This window comes from Sciurus carolinensis, chromosome 9, assembly GCF_902686445.1.
Source record: "Sciurus carolinensis chromosome 9, mSciCar1.2, whole genome shotgun sequence".
Taxonomy (NCBI): domain Eukaryota; kingdom Metazoa; phylum Chordata; class Mammalia; order Rodentia; family Sciuridae; genus Sciurus; species Sciurus carolinensis.
Genome location: NC_062221.1, coordinates 140,238,039 through 140,254,811, shown reverse-complemented (window position 1 = coordinate 140,254,811; position 16,773 = coordinate 140,238,039). Strand labels below are relative to the sequence as shown.

General features: G+C 61.6%; 1 protein-coding gene across 5 annotated transcripts in view; it reads right to left on the bottom strand.

The window, feature by feature from the left end:
• Adarb1 (adenosine deaminase RNA specific B1) overlaps positions 1 to 15,808 on the bottom strand; it is a 121,796-nt gene extending 105,988 nt beyond the window's left edge. For 2 of the 5 annotated variants that reach the window (XM_047563283.1, XM_047563287.1), the window contains exon 1: positions 15,709 to 15,808. Coding sequence is in view for 2 of the 5 variants with exons in the window: in XM_047563276.1 (XP_047419232.1) it covers positions 5,057 to 5,143 (87 nt within the window). In the remaining 3 variants the exon portion in view is untranslated. Of the gene's footprint in view, positions 1 to 5,056; positions 5,294 to 6,217; positions 6,321 to 6,647; positions 6,766 to 15,708 lie in introns of all 5 variants that reach the window. The other 3 variants (XM_047563276.1, XM_047563279.1, XM_047563277.1) reach the window with 3 other exon arrangements.
• Positions 15,809 to 16,773: the final 965 nt, after the last annotated feature.

Below are 16,773 nucleotides of genomic sequence, written 5' to 3'. Positions count from 1 at the left end.
GCCTCCTCCGGGTCCCCAGGCACCTCAGCCCCAGGCCCGGCGAGGCCCAGACTGTCCCTTTGCACCCTGCAGGGAATGCAGGAAGGGGAAGCTACTCTCTGCTAAGCAGAGAAGAAAGAAACCGCCATTTTCTCCTACAAAAGTAAAATACTGATGCTTAAATTAAAAACAAAGCAATTTTGCAAAGGATTAAAAGAGCAGAAACCCAAATCACTGTAGCAGAAAGTCGAGCAGATGGGCCTTGGAGGGCTACTGGCCTGCGTCCAAACCCCAGCCCAGCCCGCTGCAGGCCACACACATCCATCTCCTCTACCCACCAGGACCGCAGCACCAGGGACACTGACCATGCTACAGGCTGCCAGCATGCACAGTCCCGAGGAAGCTGGGAATGAGCCCCCACTGCACCACTGCCCCCACGGGCAGCCTACAGCCCAGGTCACCTCTGCCCACTTGGCACAACAGTCCACAGCCCTAAAGAGGGCCATCGCAACAAACTTTCCTGGTTACCACACTCTTACAACCCCTTAAGCACTAACCTTTTCCTAAAGTAAAAGCCACCAGGTTCAAGGGCGTTGCCTTCTCCTCTAAGAAGCCCATGAGAGCAGACACGACCACCCAGCCGCCGGGCAAGATGGCACATGCAGCAACCCAGAGTGTCACACAGAATCAGCAGAAGCTGCTGGTGGGGCAGGGTAGCTTAAGAGACTACCTGGGGCAAAGACGGTGGGTGTCAGAGGGGCAGGAGGCTAGGAAGGACAGTCCAGTGGGCAGTGGCCAAAGGCCCCACACTTCAGGTTGGCATTCCACTAGGGGCCTGTGCTACCTGGGCACTGCTCCTGGCACCCAGAGGGCCTCAGAAGACTCTGCTCAATTGCTGGACACACAATCAGCCACACCAGTTTAACCCAAGAAAGAGGAGCAGCAGCCTGGACCTCAGGCTCAAGGGAGCCAGCGTCTGGGGCCGGGCTGTGGTGGGCTAGCAGCACTCAGCGGCAGTCCTGGGCCTCTGCTCCGTCCTCAGTAGGTGCAGCACGGACCCTCTCCTGCCCTCCAGGGGAAGAGGCTGAGGCAGTTGCAGGAGAACCGCGGCCTGTGGCGGGCTGGGTTGGTGCAGAACAGAGAAGCACAGCTGAAAACCACGGCAGGGGCGTTCAGGAGAAGTGAGGACCCGGGACAGGCCAGCACCCGTCACCCTGGGGCTGACCGCATGGGCACTTGTGGGTCCTGGTCGCCACCAGAGCTCACAGGCGGAAAAGCCATGGACGGCATGCCCAGGGCAGAGGTGCACAGGCACCAGCTCCAGCCTCCTGCCCAAGGAGAGGCGTCTCGTCAGTCAGCTAAGGGCAGGCAAGCAGCTGGGAAGAGAACACAGGAGCGTCACACCACGGAAACCAGCAAACGCCACGGCGCTGCAACCGGACCTCAGAGGACAAGCGGCTGGGCTGGGGGTGGGAGAGGCTCGTGCTGAAGTGGAAGACATTAAACACAAAGTGCCATTCTGCAGTGCTGGACGCACGGTTTTCCTCAGAGTGCGGGATGTCTGAGTCGGGAGACCCACGCTGAAATCCTCCACGTTGACAGAGCAACGGGGACCTCGACACCTCAGAGGCAGAGAGCGCCGCTCACAGCGAAGATGCCTTTCAGAGTGCTCGGCCAACCAGGCAGAGAGGGGCCCTGCGCAGATGAAGCCTGCAGGCCAGGGCCGTGGCGGCCTGCACAGCTCGAGAGGAGCCCGAGGTCAAGGAGGAGCGAAGCTGCCGTCTGTGGCCACCATCCGGACGTCACAGCCCACGGGGCACCAGAAAAGGGAGAAGCACCGAGGCTGGAAGAGGCGCTGCAGGCACCATGCAGCCCTCTCTCCAGCAGCCCAGGACGGGGAACAGCTCCCATTGCCATGGCAAGCTCCTCAGAGGGACCGTGGTGTAGGCCACCGTCAGGGCAACCAGGCCAAGGCCAGCCAGCTGGAAGAACACTAGCCGACCTCAAGCCACACAAAGATTCATTCCATACGGATCAATCAGCCAACTGAAAAACAAAGTGCAGAACTTCTAGGAGTCAGAGCAGGACCACCGAGCCAGAGAGGACGCCCTCCACTGGGACCGTGGAAATGAACATCCTCGCTCCACTGCGGAGTTCAGAGCTTCCCTTCGGAGGACAGAACACAAATCCAAAGAGCCCAAGAGCTAAGCCAGGAAACCCAACCAGCAGAGCCCGACGCCCAGAGGCTGGTGCCCCCGCCCCGGGAGGCCCTGGCCTGGGGTCCTCCTCCAGACTGCCTGCCGCGCCCCAGGTGTGCCAGACCTCTGGAGCCAAGGCAGCAGCATTTCCGCTAAGAGCCTGCGGGGATTTCTGTTAGAAGTCCTCTCTTGCATGGGGCAGACCAAAGCTCTGTGGGCAGAGGCAGAGGCAGGTGGCGCCTACCCGCTGGCCACCAAGGCTCTGCTCTCTCCTGTCCTGTGTCCTGTGTCTTCCTCCTCGACTTTATTTTGGAATTTTAGGCTCCTGGGAAGGCTGACGGTACTGGAGTCCCCAGCCTCCTTCACCTGCTGCTCCTTCAGTTCTGAGATGTGGGCTGGAGAGGCTGGTGGGCAGCCGGCCCTCAGGAGGTGGGCTCTGCCCAGCACCACGCTGCAGGCCAAGAGCCCAGCTGGTCCCTGCTCCCCTGACAGGATGCTCTGGCAGAGCCCTGGACAGCACTGCTGGGCGCCCCTGCCGCGGTGCCGTGCTTCTTCCTCGCTGTGAGAGTGTCTGAGCAGACCCCCTCTATGGAGGAAGCCACCAGCGAGCCCAGGGCCAGCTGCAGGCTGCTTGGCTCTAAAGTTACTACTTTTCCCTTTTTAATAAATAAACAACTTGGAGAAGAGATACTTTGAGAAAAAGCAAATATCCTGTTTCTTCTCAACTTTCACCCACTATTCTCAGCACCTCCCCCTGGACCCAACCCTAGCACTCCTGGCCTGGGCCCCTGGCCCTGGATGGTAGCTTCTGCTTCCAGTGACTTGCTGTGCCCTCCAGGCTTCCAGGCTGCCAAGCTGCTCCTCCTCCCTGCTTCTTTCCTTCCCTGCGGTTCCTACTGGCGATGAGAGGCTACAACCCGACTGCCTCCTTGGGTGCTGCACCCGCCACTCCCTCACTTCCCACCAGCAGAGGCTCCAGCGTCCCTGTTTTCCTGCTGCAGGGCTTTCTACTCCCAGGCCTCCCGGGTGGCCACGAGGACACACGCATAGGGACATACACACCCGTGTGGACTTGTGCATGGCTGGACACGCAGCACCTGCTAAGGCCCTGGGGCCCCGTGGCCACCCAGACCACCCTCCAGCCCTCCGTTCTAGGATGGGAGACCTGGCTCTCATCTGCACTCCCCCAGCGCATGACCAGCTTCATGCAGTGAACCTGACCCCTGGGAATAGAATCCCCACAGGGACACCTCCCTTGCGCATTCTTCTCCGCCCTCAGGACCCAGTCAATAGGACAAGTGCTCCTCTCCCGGGCCTTGCTGAGGCTGCAGCAGTTCTGCACTGGGTGCAGTATGTGTATCTGCTTGCCACTTCTCTTCCTGCTGGGGCTGCCATACCCACCCACGGTCACCCTCTACACTCTGGGATACATGAAGGGCCCGTGGTTCCAAGCCCGGGGCTGTACGGAACTCCGCAGTACAGCGCCAGCTCCTGCAGCTGGGTCTTCCCTCACCTGGCCTCCCCAGACCGCCTGGGTGCCAGGCTCCTCTGTTCCAGTCTGTCCTCGCACATGTTCCACTTCCTCCCACATTAAGGCAGTGCAAAAGGCGCTCTCAGCCTCCTGCCTGGTTTTCGCCCAGAGCCTGTTCCCAGAAGCAGTCCTCATTCAGGAGCTGCAACCCTCTCCCGCAGGGGTGTGCGGGTGTGGCGGCCCACCTGAGGGCGCGTGGGCGTGGCCGCCCTCTCCCGCGGGTGGGCGTGTGGGCGCGTGGGCGTGGCCGCCCTCCCCCGCGGGTGGGCGTGTGGGCGCGTGGGCGTGGCCGCCCTCCCCCGCGGGTGGGCGTGTAGGTGGGGCCGCCCTCTCCCGCGGGTGGGCGCGTGGGCGTGGCCACCCTCTCCCGCGGGTGGGCGCGTGGGTGTGGCCGCCCTCTCCCGCGGGTGGGCGCGTGGGCGTGTGGGTGTGGCCGCCCTCTCCCGCGGGTGGGCGCGTGGGCGTGGCCGCCCTCTCCCGCGGGTGGGCGCGTGGGCGTGTGGGCGGGGCCGCACTCTCCCGCGGGTGGGCGCGTGAGCGTGTGGGTGGGGCCGCACTCTCCCGCGGGTGGGCGTGTGGGTGTGGCCGCCCTCTGCCGCGGGTGGGCGCGTGGGCCTGTGGGCGGGGCCGCCCTCTCCCACAGGGGCGCGTGGGCGGGGCCGCCCTCTGCCGCGGGTGGGCGCGTGGGCGCGTGGGCGGGGCCGCCCTCTCCCGCAGTTGCTGCAGCCAATGGAGGTGTCTTGGGCAGGCTCCTAGGGTGGAACCACTGGGTCCCAAGCTAAGTGTACGTGTGGTGTGCAGGCTGGCTGTGGTTTTTAATGTGCCCAACAGTGCTCGAGGACTTCCTCTCTGATGGGTAGGGAGGAGACGACACTGGGGTGAGTTGCTCTGCTGAGGGTCCACACCCATGCCTGGCCCAGGCGGCCACCTCGTGTGTGGCCAAGTCTGCCGTGGAAGCAACCGGGGCACTGTCTTCAGGCCTCAGGAGCAACTCACTGCATTACCTGAAGGCAGGCTTTGCTGAACCTCCTCTCAGCTCACCCGAAGCCCTGGGGACCTACCCACGAGAAGGGGAAGCACCTGTCCACACAGGATCCTCTGCTCCGTCAGAGCAGTGGCATCCATACCTGCCAAGGGGAAGAGGCCCCGGGGGCGCCTTAGGTGAGGCCCAGGCAAGACGCACCACAGGGTCAGCACCACGTCCACACCACAGAGCACCCTGGGAACTCCAGGGCAGCCTGCCACACGCGGCCCCAGGACCGCCAGGGCACAGCTCCATTTAAGCGAAGTCTAGAAAAGGCAGCGAGGGGCAGGAGAGCAGTCTCCCAGGACTGGGGCGGGGTCAGACCTGTGTGGGGGTCACGTCTCCGTGTCCTGCAGGGCTGGCCAGAGCACTGCAGCACCAGCTCGCACAGCTGGACCCTGTCTGCAGCATGTCTGCTTCTTCCCACGATCAATAAGATCAGGAGAGCACCTGGGTCAGTCCTCGTAGGGACGTGCAGAGCACATGGGGCCAGCTGCCCATGGGCCGCACACAGTAGTGAGTCCACAAACCCCACATGTCCTGTCCACAGGGCTCAAGTCACTGTGGAGGAGAGAAAAGTAGGGGTTTCAGGGCACACCCACTACGTGTCCCCTGCTGCCATGCCACATGAGCCACAGTGCCACGTGTCCCCTGCTGTTGTCACGTAAGTCCATGGTGCCACATGTCCCCTCCTGCCACACCACACGAGTCCACAATGCCACGTCCCCTCCTGCCACATCACATAAGTCCACGATGCCACACGTCCTCTGCTGTCATGCCACATGTGCCCACATGCCACATGTCCCCTGCTGTCATGCCACCTGGGTCCACAGTGCCACGTGTCCCCTGCTGTCACACCACCTGAGTTCACGGTGCTACATGTCCCCTGCTGTCACATCACCTGAGTCCACGGTGCCACATGTCCCCTCCTGCCGTGCCACTTGAGCCCACGTGCCACATGTCCCCTGCTGTTGTGCCACACAAGCCCACAGTGCCACGTGTCCCCTGCTACCATGCCATCTGAGTCCATGGTGCCACATGTCCCCTCCTGCCATGCCATGTGAGCCCACAGTGCCACGTGTCCCCTCCTGCCATGCCATGTGTGCCCAAGGTGCCACGTGTCCCCTGCTACCATGCCATGTGTGCCCACAGTGCCACGTGTCCCCTGCTACCATGCCACATGAGTCCACGGTGCCACGTGTCCCCTCCTGCCATGCCACGTGAGCCCACAGTGCCACGTGTCCCCTCCTGCCATGCCACATGAGCCCACAGTGCCACGTGTCCCCTCTGCCATGCCATGTGTGCCCAAGGTGCCACATGTCCCCTGCTACCATGCCACGTGTGCCCACAGTGCCATGTGTCCCCCGCTACCATGCCATGTGTGCCCAAGGTGCCACGTGTCCCCTGCTACCATGCCATGTGTGCCCACAGTGCCCGCAGGGAGCTGAGCAGCAAGCTCTTGCAGCGAGGGAGTCCACTGCTCACCTGCACAGGGCAAGTCAGCCGTGACAAGGCAGCAAGGGCTGCAGGCAGGACCGAGAGCAGACCTGAAGTCTGCCCAGCACCATGCACGGTACCCAAGGACGGCCTGGGAACAGACAGGAAGAAGCCAGCTGAGACAATACACAAGCTTTTTCATAAGGTTCGACAACAGTGAAGTCCAGGCTGGACTCTGGTTCCAGGCTGCAGTGGCTCCAAGTCTGACGGGCGCTGAGTTGGCCTCTCGCTGGGGCTTCACCCATGCTTCCCTCACGCACCCCACCAGCTCCCATCCGCAGCAAGCTATTGTGCACTGGTGCCGCTGCTTTCTTGGAACTGGAAATTTACACAAAACATTCTTACAAGAAGCTCTAAAAGTTCAGGTAGTTTCTAAAGAAAAAGGAGTTTCAATGTATTGGGAAAGAAAAGGCGGTACCTTCAAGAATGCAGAGAAGCACCCGGAATTGTAACAGGGACACACAGAACCCATGCAGAGATGACAGATTCGACTCCAGAATAACATGCTGCGTTGCTATTTGGGGTGGATAGCGATCCTGAAAGGAATAAATTTCAAAATCACCAAGACTAATAAACCTGCATTCGGCGTGACTCGCCACCCCCACTGAAACGGCACAGACAGGGCGATCAGGCAGAAGCGGGATCCACCTCTGCTCACACTGCAGGGATGTGGCTGCACAGCCCTGGAGACCCCTCCTCAGACACGTGTGAGGAAGCAGGTGCCCGCAGAACCCACACCTGAGAAGGAGGCGCCCAGACCCGAGGCCAGCACCTGCTGCCCCCAGAGCCTCACAGAGCCAGTGAGGACTCCCCGACGTGCCAACGCTCCCCTTTCTCAAGAACTGGTTCCTGAGCAGGTTAGCCATCACTGGGTTGGCGTCCCGGGCAACAGGTTTTAGACTATCACTAACCAAAACAAGGAACCGAGTTTCCCTGGTGTCTCAAACAAAAGCACAAGGACACAGCACAAGCACAGGCTGCTTCTCCAGCAAAAACCTTACCAAGGCTCAACACCTCCGCCTCCACCTCTGCAGCAGCAGCCAGGGCTGCTAAATCCTGACTGGGTACGTGTGGTTACTTAGGACGTCTCCAGACTTACAGAGCCACTCAACTCGAGAGAATGAGAGCGTCCCCAGCACCAGGAAGTGCAGAGGGGCCAACTCCAGCCCCAGCTCCGCCCTGACCCTGCTCAGCTCCCAAGACCTCCCTTCCCATGTCTTTCCACGGAGCCGGAAGGGAGGTGAAGGACACCTCTGTGCTGGCCTCACATGGTCTTCGACTGCTCAGGATTCCAGGACTGGCATCTTCCCTTGGAACATGTGGCACATTTACTGCCACTTAAGACAGTCCCCTGGGGTGGGATGAGCCTCAGAAGCCACTGATACCATCCCCATCTCACACGCAAGGGGCCTGTGGCAGACACAGTGCAGAGCCGGGATGGAATCCCCAGTTGCCCACATTCTGGGCACTCTCACGCCTACTTCTGCCAAGCCATGCACACACCCCTTCCAGAGCTCACTGCCGGAAGCCACCGCAGTGGACTCATCTGGGCCTCACTCTCCCGGGCTGCTCTTCCTGAAGATGTCCCACTGGGTCAAAGTATGCTGATTTCCATGGAGGCACTGTTACTTCTTGGACTCTTTGACGCTGCTATCGCTTCAGGGGGCACACTTTGACTACGTGCAGCCCAAAAGGCATGAAGTGACCTTGGCAGGACACAGCGGGTTTTTAGGACGTGAGCTCCCTGTTTTCAACAGATAAATTTACTATATTGCACTTCATGGTTTTGTGACAATTTTGGATGTTTTGTAAATGTTTCTATTCTACAAAGAAAGCAAGGAAGTCTGGAGATAACACAGACATATGGGGCATAAATATACGACTGATTCACCAAGCACAGGAGGACGTGGGGGCAGCGTGAGAGGCGGGAAAGGCACGCGTTCAGAGGCAGGCGACTCAGCTCAGGTTCCCACCCACACGCCAGGGAAGCCGGGACGACCCACGCCTCGCGAGGCTCCGCGGCACCTGCACCTGCGGGCATGCCCGGAGGCTGCGGAAGAGCTTGGGGTGTCGGCCTGCCCTCCAGAGGCCTCTGCCCACCAGGCAGCAGTGCAGGGCAGGAGTGGTGGGAGGGAAGGTGAAGACGCCCAGGACTGGGCCCGCGAGGCACTCGGGGCAAGGTGTGTGGAGAACGCGGCTCAGCTGGCCGCAAGCCCAGGCAGCCAGAGCCAGCGCCCCAGGCTGGGGAAGGACAGCAGAGAGCGGCACTGGGGGGCCTGAGACAGGGCAGAGCCGGGCTCAGCAGAGTGACAGGCATGCCTGTGCCGGGCTGCCACCCAGCCAAGAGCGAGCAGGGGCCAGGGCAGAAGGCAGGGGACCAGCGGCGCTGCCCAGGGGAGCCCTGGAGAGGCCGTTCGCAGGGAAAGGGAGAGGGTGCTTCCCAGAAATGGTGGCCTCCAGAGCGCCACGAGGCTCCGAGGAGACAGACCTCACTTGCCCAGGCTGGCCCACGTCAGTGCTCGGTGGCTGGTAGCTGACCACCATCCAGCTTCCAGGTCACTGAGCCTCTCGGCCCCCAATTTCTGATCTCGAAACCAGGCTGTGCGGAGGGACTGACCCAAGGGCCCGGATCCCCAGGAGGAGCCGGTGCTGCTGAACCAGAGCTCAGACCCTGGCCTGTGGTCCCCGGGCGACGCTGACTCCGCAGGCGCTGAGGGCGACCCACCAGCAGGCCCTGGGAGGGCTCTCCGCCCACACCCTGGTCCCGAGCTGCCTCCCAGCCACCAGAGTTCCCAGAGCCTTCTGGTCCTGCGGGACTCTGACCCAGGTTTCACCAACAAGACTGGCTCTTGCCCACGGCTCCTGGCTCATCGCTCCCTGCCCAACCACGCCGTCTCCCGTCCCCCACATTCTCTCATCTGCCTTGTCCAAGAGGGAAGGACACGACCCAGAGGCCAAGTGGACTGCCCAGGCAGGCCTGGCCGTTCTCCACCACCAGCAACTGTGCCCACGCAGCCAAGGCCCCACAGAACCCCAGAGGACGGGGCTCCAGACCTCTGGACAGCGGAGCCCGGGGGGCACACACGAGGCAGCGGGGGCGCACCAGCTCACAGGGATGCAGGCTCCTGACTCGGGGGTCTCTTCAGGTGGCTACTTATTTGTATCCCTGAAAACGCCTTTTAAAATAAACTGGTCAAGGTGAGTACAGTGCTTCCCTGAGCCCCAGCTGCTCCAGCAAGAAGCTGAACCTGAGGAAGGGTCACGGGAACCCACCTGCTCCAGGGTCACAAGTTCTGCAGGCCTGAACTTGCAATGGGGTTTGAAGCAGGGCTGCTGGGGGGACTGAGGGCTTAACCCGAGGGACAGGACGCAGTCCCCAGGTAGAGGGTATCGACGCTGAACTGGCTCAGAGAAGGCCGGCCGGCTGTCTGCAGGGAGACACTGCCGCCCTCCAAGGTCACAGAAGCGATCACGCTGAGTCCAGCAGGAGACGCGGAGTCTGGGTGTGCTTCCACTCGGCCCTCCAGCCCCTCTCTCCTACCCGACCCCTCGCCCTCCACAACGCCAGACACGGCTCCCCTTTCCCCAGCTCCACCGCCAGCGCCCTGTGCGGCCCCACGTTACCCCCAACCCCAGCCAGGATCCCGGACACGGTCTCGCTCTCCACCCCCTGCTGGCAGCCCTGCCTGGTGCACACGGCCCTCCAGCCCCACCGTTGGAGGAGGTCCGGCTGCCTCCACGCTCCAGCAGCTCCCCACGCAGCTCCTTCACCCAGGGGTGCCTGTCCTCCCTGACACAGTCCTCCCCACGGCAGCAGGCTGGCCTCGGGGACGCCAGCCTCGCCCAGCGGCCACCCTCGATGCCGGCACCTCAGCCGCACTTCCTCTAGCCATGCGCAGGTAAGTGGCTCCGAGGTACCAAGGCACCCTGCCCGACCCCTCCCCAGAGTCAGCATGGGCAGAGCGCCCTCCTCCCCGTCCCAGGTCTCCTCCCGGAGGACACACTGAGCAGGCCCCCAGGACTGCCTGTGCCCAGAGAGCCAGCGAGCAACACGGCTCTGACAGACATCTCCGTCTCCTGGCCTCATCCCAGGGACACAGCCTCTGGGATGTCAGCGGGTTCCACGGCGCGGGGATCTCCAGGCCTACACAACCACAGCGCTGCAGACCAACGGGCAGGCACTCCTCCGCTGAGAGCCGGCTGCTCCTTGCCCAGGGCAGTCACGTCCGCCCTCCCGGGCCAGGACGCAGGCCCCTTCTGCAAGCACACCCAGCATCTCCCTCCAGAACTCGGCGACGCCGGGTCTTCTGGGCCGCGCACCAGCGCAGACTGGGTGAATAAGGGTGCCGACCTCCCCAGACGCTGAGGACAGCTGGCTAGAGACAAGGGAAGCCGCTTTAAAGAAAAGCAATTCCATTTCCATACACGTCTCCCCGTGGGGAGCGTCCGGCTCTCCTGAGGATGGGCCCCACTGGCCCAGGAGCCTGCTGCCACCACTGCCGCTGCCCAGACTCCAGGAGCGCAGGCCTGCAGCTGCAGTCCCCCCAGCATGCTCCCCTTCCAGCAGTTCTGCCCGAGGCACTGCCCGGCTGGCGCTCTGCACCAGGCAGAAACTGCCAAGGTCGGATCCAAGGGGAGATGCTCAAGCCAGCCCCACGTTCTGGACTCCACGCCTCGGGCCTCCTGCCTGCATCTTCTCCAGTGGCCTTGCTACATACCCCCTCCCGTGGGCCCCTTGCCAAAGGTCCCCATCAGTCCCCACCTTCCACCCAGACCGTGGTCTCAACGCCAGCAACGTGCAAGACTCGAAGGTGCACCCGACCTTGAGCCCCATCCACACGAACCTCTCCACTCTGATGACTAATCATAAAATAACAAGCAAGCACGCCCTCCGAAACGCTGCTGGGCAGGTACTATTCTCGGCACTCTGCACTAGCTCAGCGTATCCATGCCACAGCCCTGTGAGGTCCAAGTTGGGCTATCCTCCCTGACCCCTGGACGGAACCTGCAGCACCGGACCACGAACAGGACACACATCCCGTGAGGGCAGGACCACAGCTGGCCTGGCACAGGTGACAGCGGGGCAGAGCCTCCTCCAAGCAGCCTCAGCCTCCGCTGTCCAGATCCGGAGACCAACCCCACCAGAGGCCGGGCCCCCAGACCTCCAGCCTCCACGGACCCACGCGCAGCAACCCCGGGAGCTGACGAGGAAGACTCAGACTCGAGGCGTGAAGCGCGCTGCGGCGACTGTGCCGTACCTCTTAGGCTTCCCTTCAGGAGGCAGCAGACGGTGACGTCACTGCTGAGGTCTGTGCTCTTTGAGGAGTACAAAGGAATGCTCAGTGACAGGAAAGCACTGTGTCACCGTCTAATTGGCAACACTCCCCTTGTTAATAGCATCAAAAACAACCGCACAACTTACAAACGATGGCCTCTTAGGTGGGCTGAAGTACAGCAAGGACTCCGACCTCACCACCTCCGTCTGGCCAGGCACGAGCATGGTCCCCGGCTTCTCTGCTCGCCCAGCTGACCTGCCCAGCTTGCAACAGTGCAGGTGGGAAGAGCTGGCTCAAGGAGGAGAAAAGGACGCAGTCTGCTTATGCCTCTTGCTGTGTGACCTTGAGTAAATGACTTCACTGCTCTGTGCCTAGGTGTCTCACCTGTACCACAGGAAAAGTAATACTGCCCTTCCTTTGGACTGTCGGGAGAGTTAAATGAATTAACACACATACAGGCACGTCGGTCTCAAGCTCCTAATAACCCAATAGCTGGAGAGATTCCTGAAATGACAAACCAGACCCTGCCCACCCGTGCTCACAACTCCCTACAAGGGAGGGAGGGAGAAACGCAGGCAGGCCCGTCCTCCGCAGGGCTCCCACCACACTGGGATTAAAACCTAAATCCCTGCCGCAGCCCTCACCCCCTCCTACAGCTCCTGCGGCAGTGGCCTCCCTGGTTACCAGCACATGTCCAGGCTTTGCCAGTCCCCTCTGCACCAGGCCACAGCCAGCTCAGCCCCTCACAGCTGCTGGACTTGCTCTGCCTCCCTGCTGGGCTGGTCCTTCAAGGCCCCGGACACAAGGCTCTCCTTGGCACTCTCCTGCCCCACACATGAACCCCCCCTGGCAGTAACTACCCTTGTCAAGTGCGCTCCGTGCTCCTCCACCTGGAGGGGCACCTGAGCATGAGCCCGAGGACTCCAAGTGCAAGGGACAAAGGGAGGCTCAGCAGCCTCCGGCTGAGGGCAAGCTGTCAGCCTCAGTGAACTGCCGCAGGGACAGGACGCACCTCGAAGAACTTCCGCCCTTCCTGCCTTGTCAGGATTTTAAGCCCGTCACACCTAAGGTCAAAAAGCCACTGTTGGGCACCCTCCTGGAATGTCCCCTGAGCATACAGACAGGGACGGCAAAGCAGGACTTGCTGATTGCAAAAAAAATGTGGTAGCTTGACATGGCCCTGGCCCAACAGGTGTCATGCTGTGAAGCAGAATCCACACAGCAAGGAGCAAGGGCCTCTTCTGACCCCTGCATCTCCCCAGTCCGCACTCAGCCATGCCTGGGAGACGGCCACCAGAGGAAAAGCGCGAAATCCCAAGTCTCCAGGGTGCCATTTTTAAGGGAAGTCCTCACTATCTGGTTTTCCCAGTTCACATAAGAACACTTCAAGTAAAGGTTTGCGAGCACCATCTCCACCACACCCAATACAGTCCTGGAGGTTCACGTTTCAGAAAAGTGACGCAGACCCTCCAACTCTCCCGTAAACTGGACCTCGCCGAAGTCTCGGGGTTCACCTAAGCTAGATAATTTTCCTTAAGTTTGTTATAGGCTGGTACATGCATAACTGCACCCATCAGTCTCCAAAGGCGACTTTCTAACTACCTCCTGCCTATTTCAATAATGTTCTTTGGTTCGATGTACTTAACAGAGCTAATCATAGCACTTAAAGGAATAAACCTGTTTTCACATAAAACTTACAGCTAAGGAATTTTGATAATAAAAAAATATGAGTAGGTCTTGTTTGCGCCTCTCTACAGGACTACGCACTGTAGCACCGCTAAAGAAAACATTGAAAACTATGTTAAAACTTACCTACCACCACTTGAGCGTTTGACTGCTGCTGGGATGGTAGTGGCAGCTGAAGGAGCCGAGTGAGGGACTGGAGCCGTACAGGCCTGCCTATCTTCTGAATGTACTACGCCTGTGCTTATCTTCTTAACTCCACCAAAAAATCATATAAAAGAATTTTTGTTTTAAAAATGTGATGCTTTGAAAGTGACTAATAACTGCCAGTGGCATTGTGAACTCTGCCGTGCCCAGCGCTGCATCTGGGGGCAGGGGGCACCACATGACAAGCCAGAGACAGTACTGTCAAAAGAATCGAGTTCGCTCCACTCATTCATTAGGCAACCATGACTTTAAAAGGTTTTCTTATTCCAAAGCTCTAACAGCAGTCCAAATGTTTTAGACGTCAACTCACAGAGAAGCGGACTGGCCTGAGCCAAGGTGTGCTGCCAGGGCATCACCTCTGGGTAGCTGGTCCTGCTGCGGTGGCCTCCCAGCAGTGGCCATCAGTTTCCCTGTGCAGGGCCTACTCACTGTCTTTCCACTGTCCCTGCAGAAAGGCTCCTTTTTCCCTTCCAACTGGAGCTTCAAATCTGACCTCAAGGTAGCTGAATGCCCCATCTCCGGAACCCCTGACATCTACAGACACTGCTCACGCACAATGCATTCCTTTCAAAGCTGGAGTTCATCCCCAGCGCAGGGATCCCGGTGCCCAGCTCAGCGTGTCTCATCCAATATTTATCAGGCGCCCACTGTGGGTGCCGCGGTGAGGCTCTGCCCTGGGGGAGCACTGCACCACTGCACAGCTAATTCTCTCAGCCCAGGAGGAGCTGTACTGCCCAGTCTTTTCCCAGCTTCCCATTTCCCATTCCCACCAGGAAACCCTCAGCAAGCAGAAAGGGTAAAGCAGACTCAGCCCCCAGAGAAGCTGGTGACCCAGAGACACCCTGCTCCCACAGAGCCCAGGGACTACTCAAAAGCCAGCCTGGGGTTTTGGAAAATGCAACTCTGGTAGCACCTTTCAAAGGAATAAAACAACGGGCAAATTTGAGAGGGAACTAGGAGGATTAAATACATATTTCTGTTCACAGTAAAAACCACTGTTGGATCGTCTTAATTACTGCGCTAAGTAAAAAGCAAGTTCGGTATGAGGCCACCTTTTCTTGCACTACGGAATGGAACGCTGTAATGGTTAGCTTAAGAAGGAAAAAAGGAAGAAACGACCAGAACCTGGTGCTGAAAACATTTACCACCAATCGCACAACCCCGCGGGGGTCTCAGACCCATGAATCTCGTCGGAAACAGTTTAGGTCCTCGGCACGCAAGTCGGGCTTCAACAGGGCCAGCTCCACAGCCCCATCTGACAGCTTCCCTCGCACACGCCACCACGCAGTCATTTTCCTGCTGCCTATGTGAACGCGTCAAAATCCACCTCGGGCCCCCAACTGCCCCAGATGGCTATCGAATGCATCGCGGCAGACGCCCAGCACCCGAGGGAACTTCCCCGCCCCCGGTCACCAGCGGCGCACAGCGTCCCGCTCCGACACTGCGCCCTCCCCTCGCGAGGGACGCTGACCGTCCGGGGCGCAGTCTCCCCTCCTCAGGGTGCAGCCTACCCGCCTGGGGTACAGGGCTTCCTTCGCCAGGGTGCACCCTCTCCTGGGGGCGCAAGGTCTCCTCCCCGGGGCACTGAGTCCCCTCCCCGAGGCGCAGCAGCCTCTCCCGGAGGCGCAACATCCCTCCCCGGACACAGCGTCCCCTCCTCAGGGCGCAGCAGCCTCTCCCGGGGCGCAACATCCCTCCCCGGGCACAGCGTCCCCTCCTCAGGGCGCAGCAGCCTCTCCCGGGGGCGCAACATCCCTCCCCGGACACAGCGTCCCCTCCTCAGGGCGCAGCAGCCTCTCCCGGGGGCGCAACATCCCTCCCCGGGCACAGCGTCCCCTCCCCGGGGCGCAGCAGCCTCTCCCGGGGGCGCAACATCCCTCCCCGGGCACAGCGTCCCCTCCTCAGGGCGCAGCAGCCTCTCCGGGGGACGCAGGGTCCTCTCCCGGGGCGCAGCAGCCTCTCCCGGGGGCGCAGGGTCCTCTCCCGGGGCGCAGCCTCCCTCCCCACCGCGCAGTCTCCGGTCCGGGGGGCGCACTCCCCGCGGCGCAGCGCATCCCACGCGGACGCGGCGCCTCCCGGCAGCGGACGAGCCGCGCCGGACGCAGCCTCCTTCCGCGGCGCAGCCTCCCGGGCGGACGCGGCCCGCGAGGGTTGGCCGTGCCCGGCAGCCCGCCTCGCGCGGGGCAGCCTACCCTCCCGCCGCCGCCGGACAGCGCGGCCGCCGCGGGGACGGGTCGGGGTCCGCCCGGGCGGCGCTCCGGCCTCAGCACCTGCCCGGCACCCGCAGAAGCGCCGCGCGCGCGCCGCCCTCACCTGGGCTCCCGCGCCCGCGGCGGTCGGCGTCCGGCCGCGGGGCGCTGCGGCGGGCTCCGTGGCCCGCGCGGCCCGGCCCTGCGCTCGCCGCTCGCCGCGGCGCCGGCCCGGCTCGGCCTCCGCGCGGCTCCGCCCCCTCCGCCGCCCCGCCCGCGCGGCCGCGCGCACGCCGAGGGGAGGGGCCGGCGCCGCGACGCCGGCGTGCGCGCGCCCCGCCTGGCCCGCCGCCGGCGGCCTGCGCGACCCCTGCGGCGCGGGTGCGGAGGCCGGGAGCACGAGGACGAGCGCGGGGTCCGGCGCCCTGAGCGCGGCCGCCCGGCCACCGCGAGCTGGGGCGCCAAGGACCGCGGGTCCGCCCGGCGGGCGCGCCGCAGGTGCGGGCGCTCGGTCCGCACCGTTAGCCCGCGCGGAGCCGGGTTGGTGGCCAGACTCCAGAGGCGGCTCCCTCCAGGTCTGCGTAGAGGTCTTGCTGAATTCCGGAGCGAGTGAGGCGGCTGTCGATTGGCTTTTCCTTGTGGTTGGTTCGTTTGATAATAAAGCCATTTTAAAGCTTTTTTTTTTTTTTTTTAAACATTAAAGCGAATTTAAAAAGACGTACAGGGCTAGTTCCAAGTCCAGTGCCTGGGATGTGGCCAGCACTCTGTAAGTGCAGGCTGGCAGCTTTGCCCCAGGGTCCTGTGAGGGAAGAGTGCCCCTGGGGAGGTGTGTGCTCAGGAGCATAAACTGACCCCAGAGGATGTGCTGCAGCAGGCTGACATCTGCTTTGGTCACTGGCAGAAAGGAAAACCTGCCCCTGGGCCAGCCCGCTGACAGCAAGCCCTTCACCCTGCCTGAGGGCGGTGGTGCCCAAGGGGTTCTCCTGGCAACCGGGTGAAAACCCAGACTCCTGGGATGCCTTCCCGTACTTGCTCCTTAATGAACGAACGCATGTCTGTTTCTGTGTAGCAAACCACCCAAAACTTAATCACTTTAAGCAGGAGCTGCTGGTGATCCTGGGCCTGCAGCCTGGACCAGCTTTGGCACTTTGGCTCACCTCTCCTTCATGGGTTGTCAGTCAACCTTGCT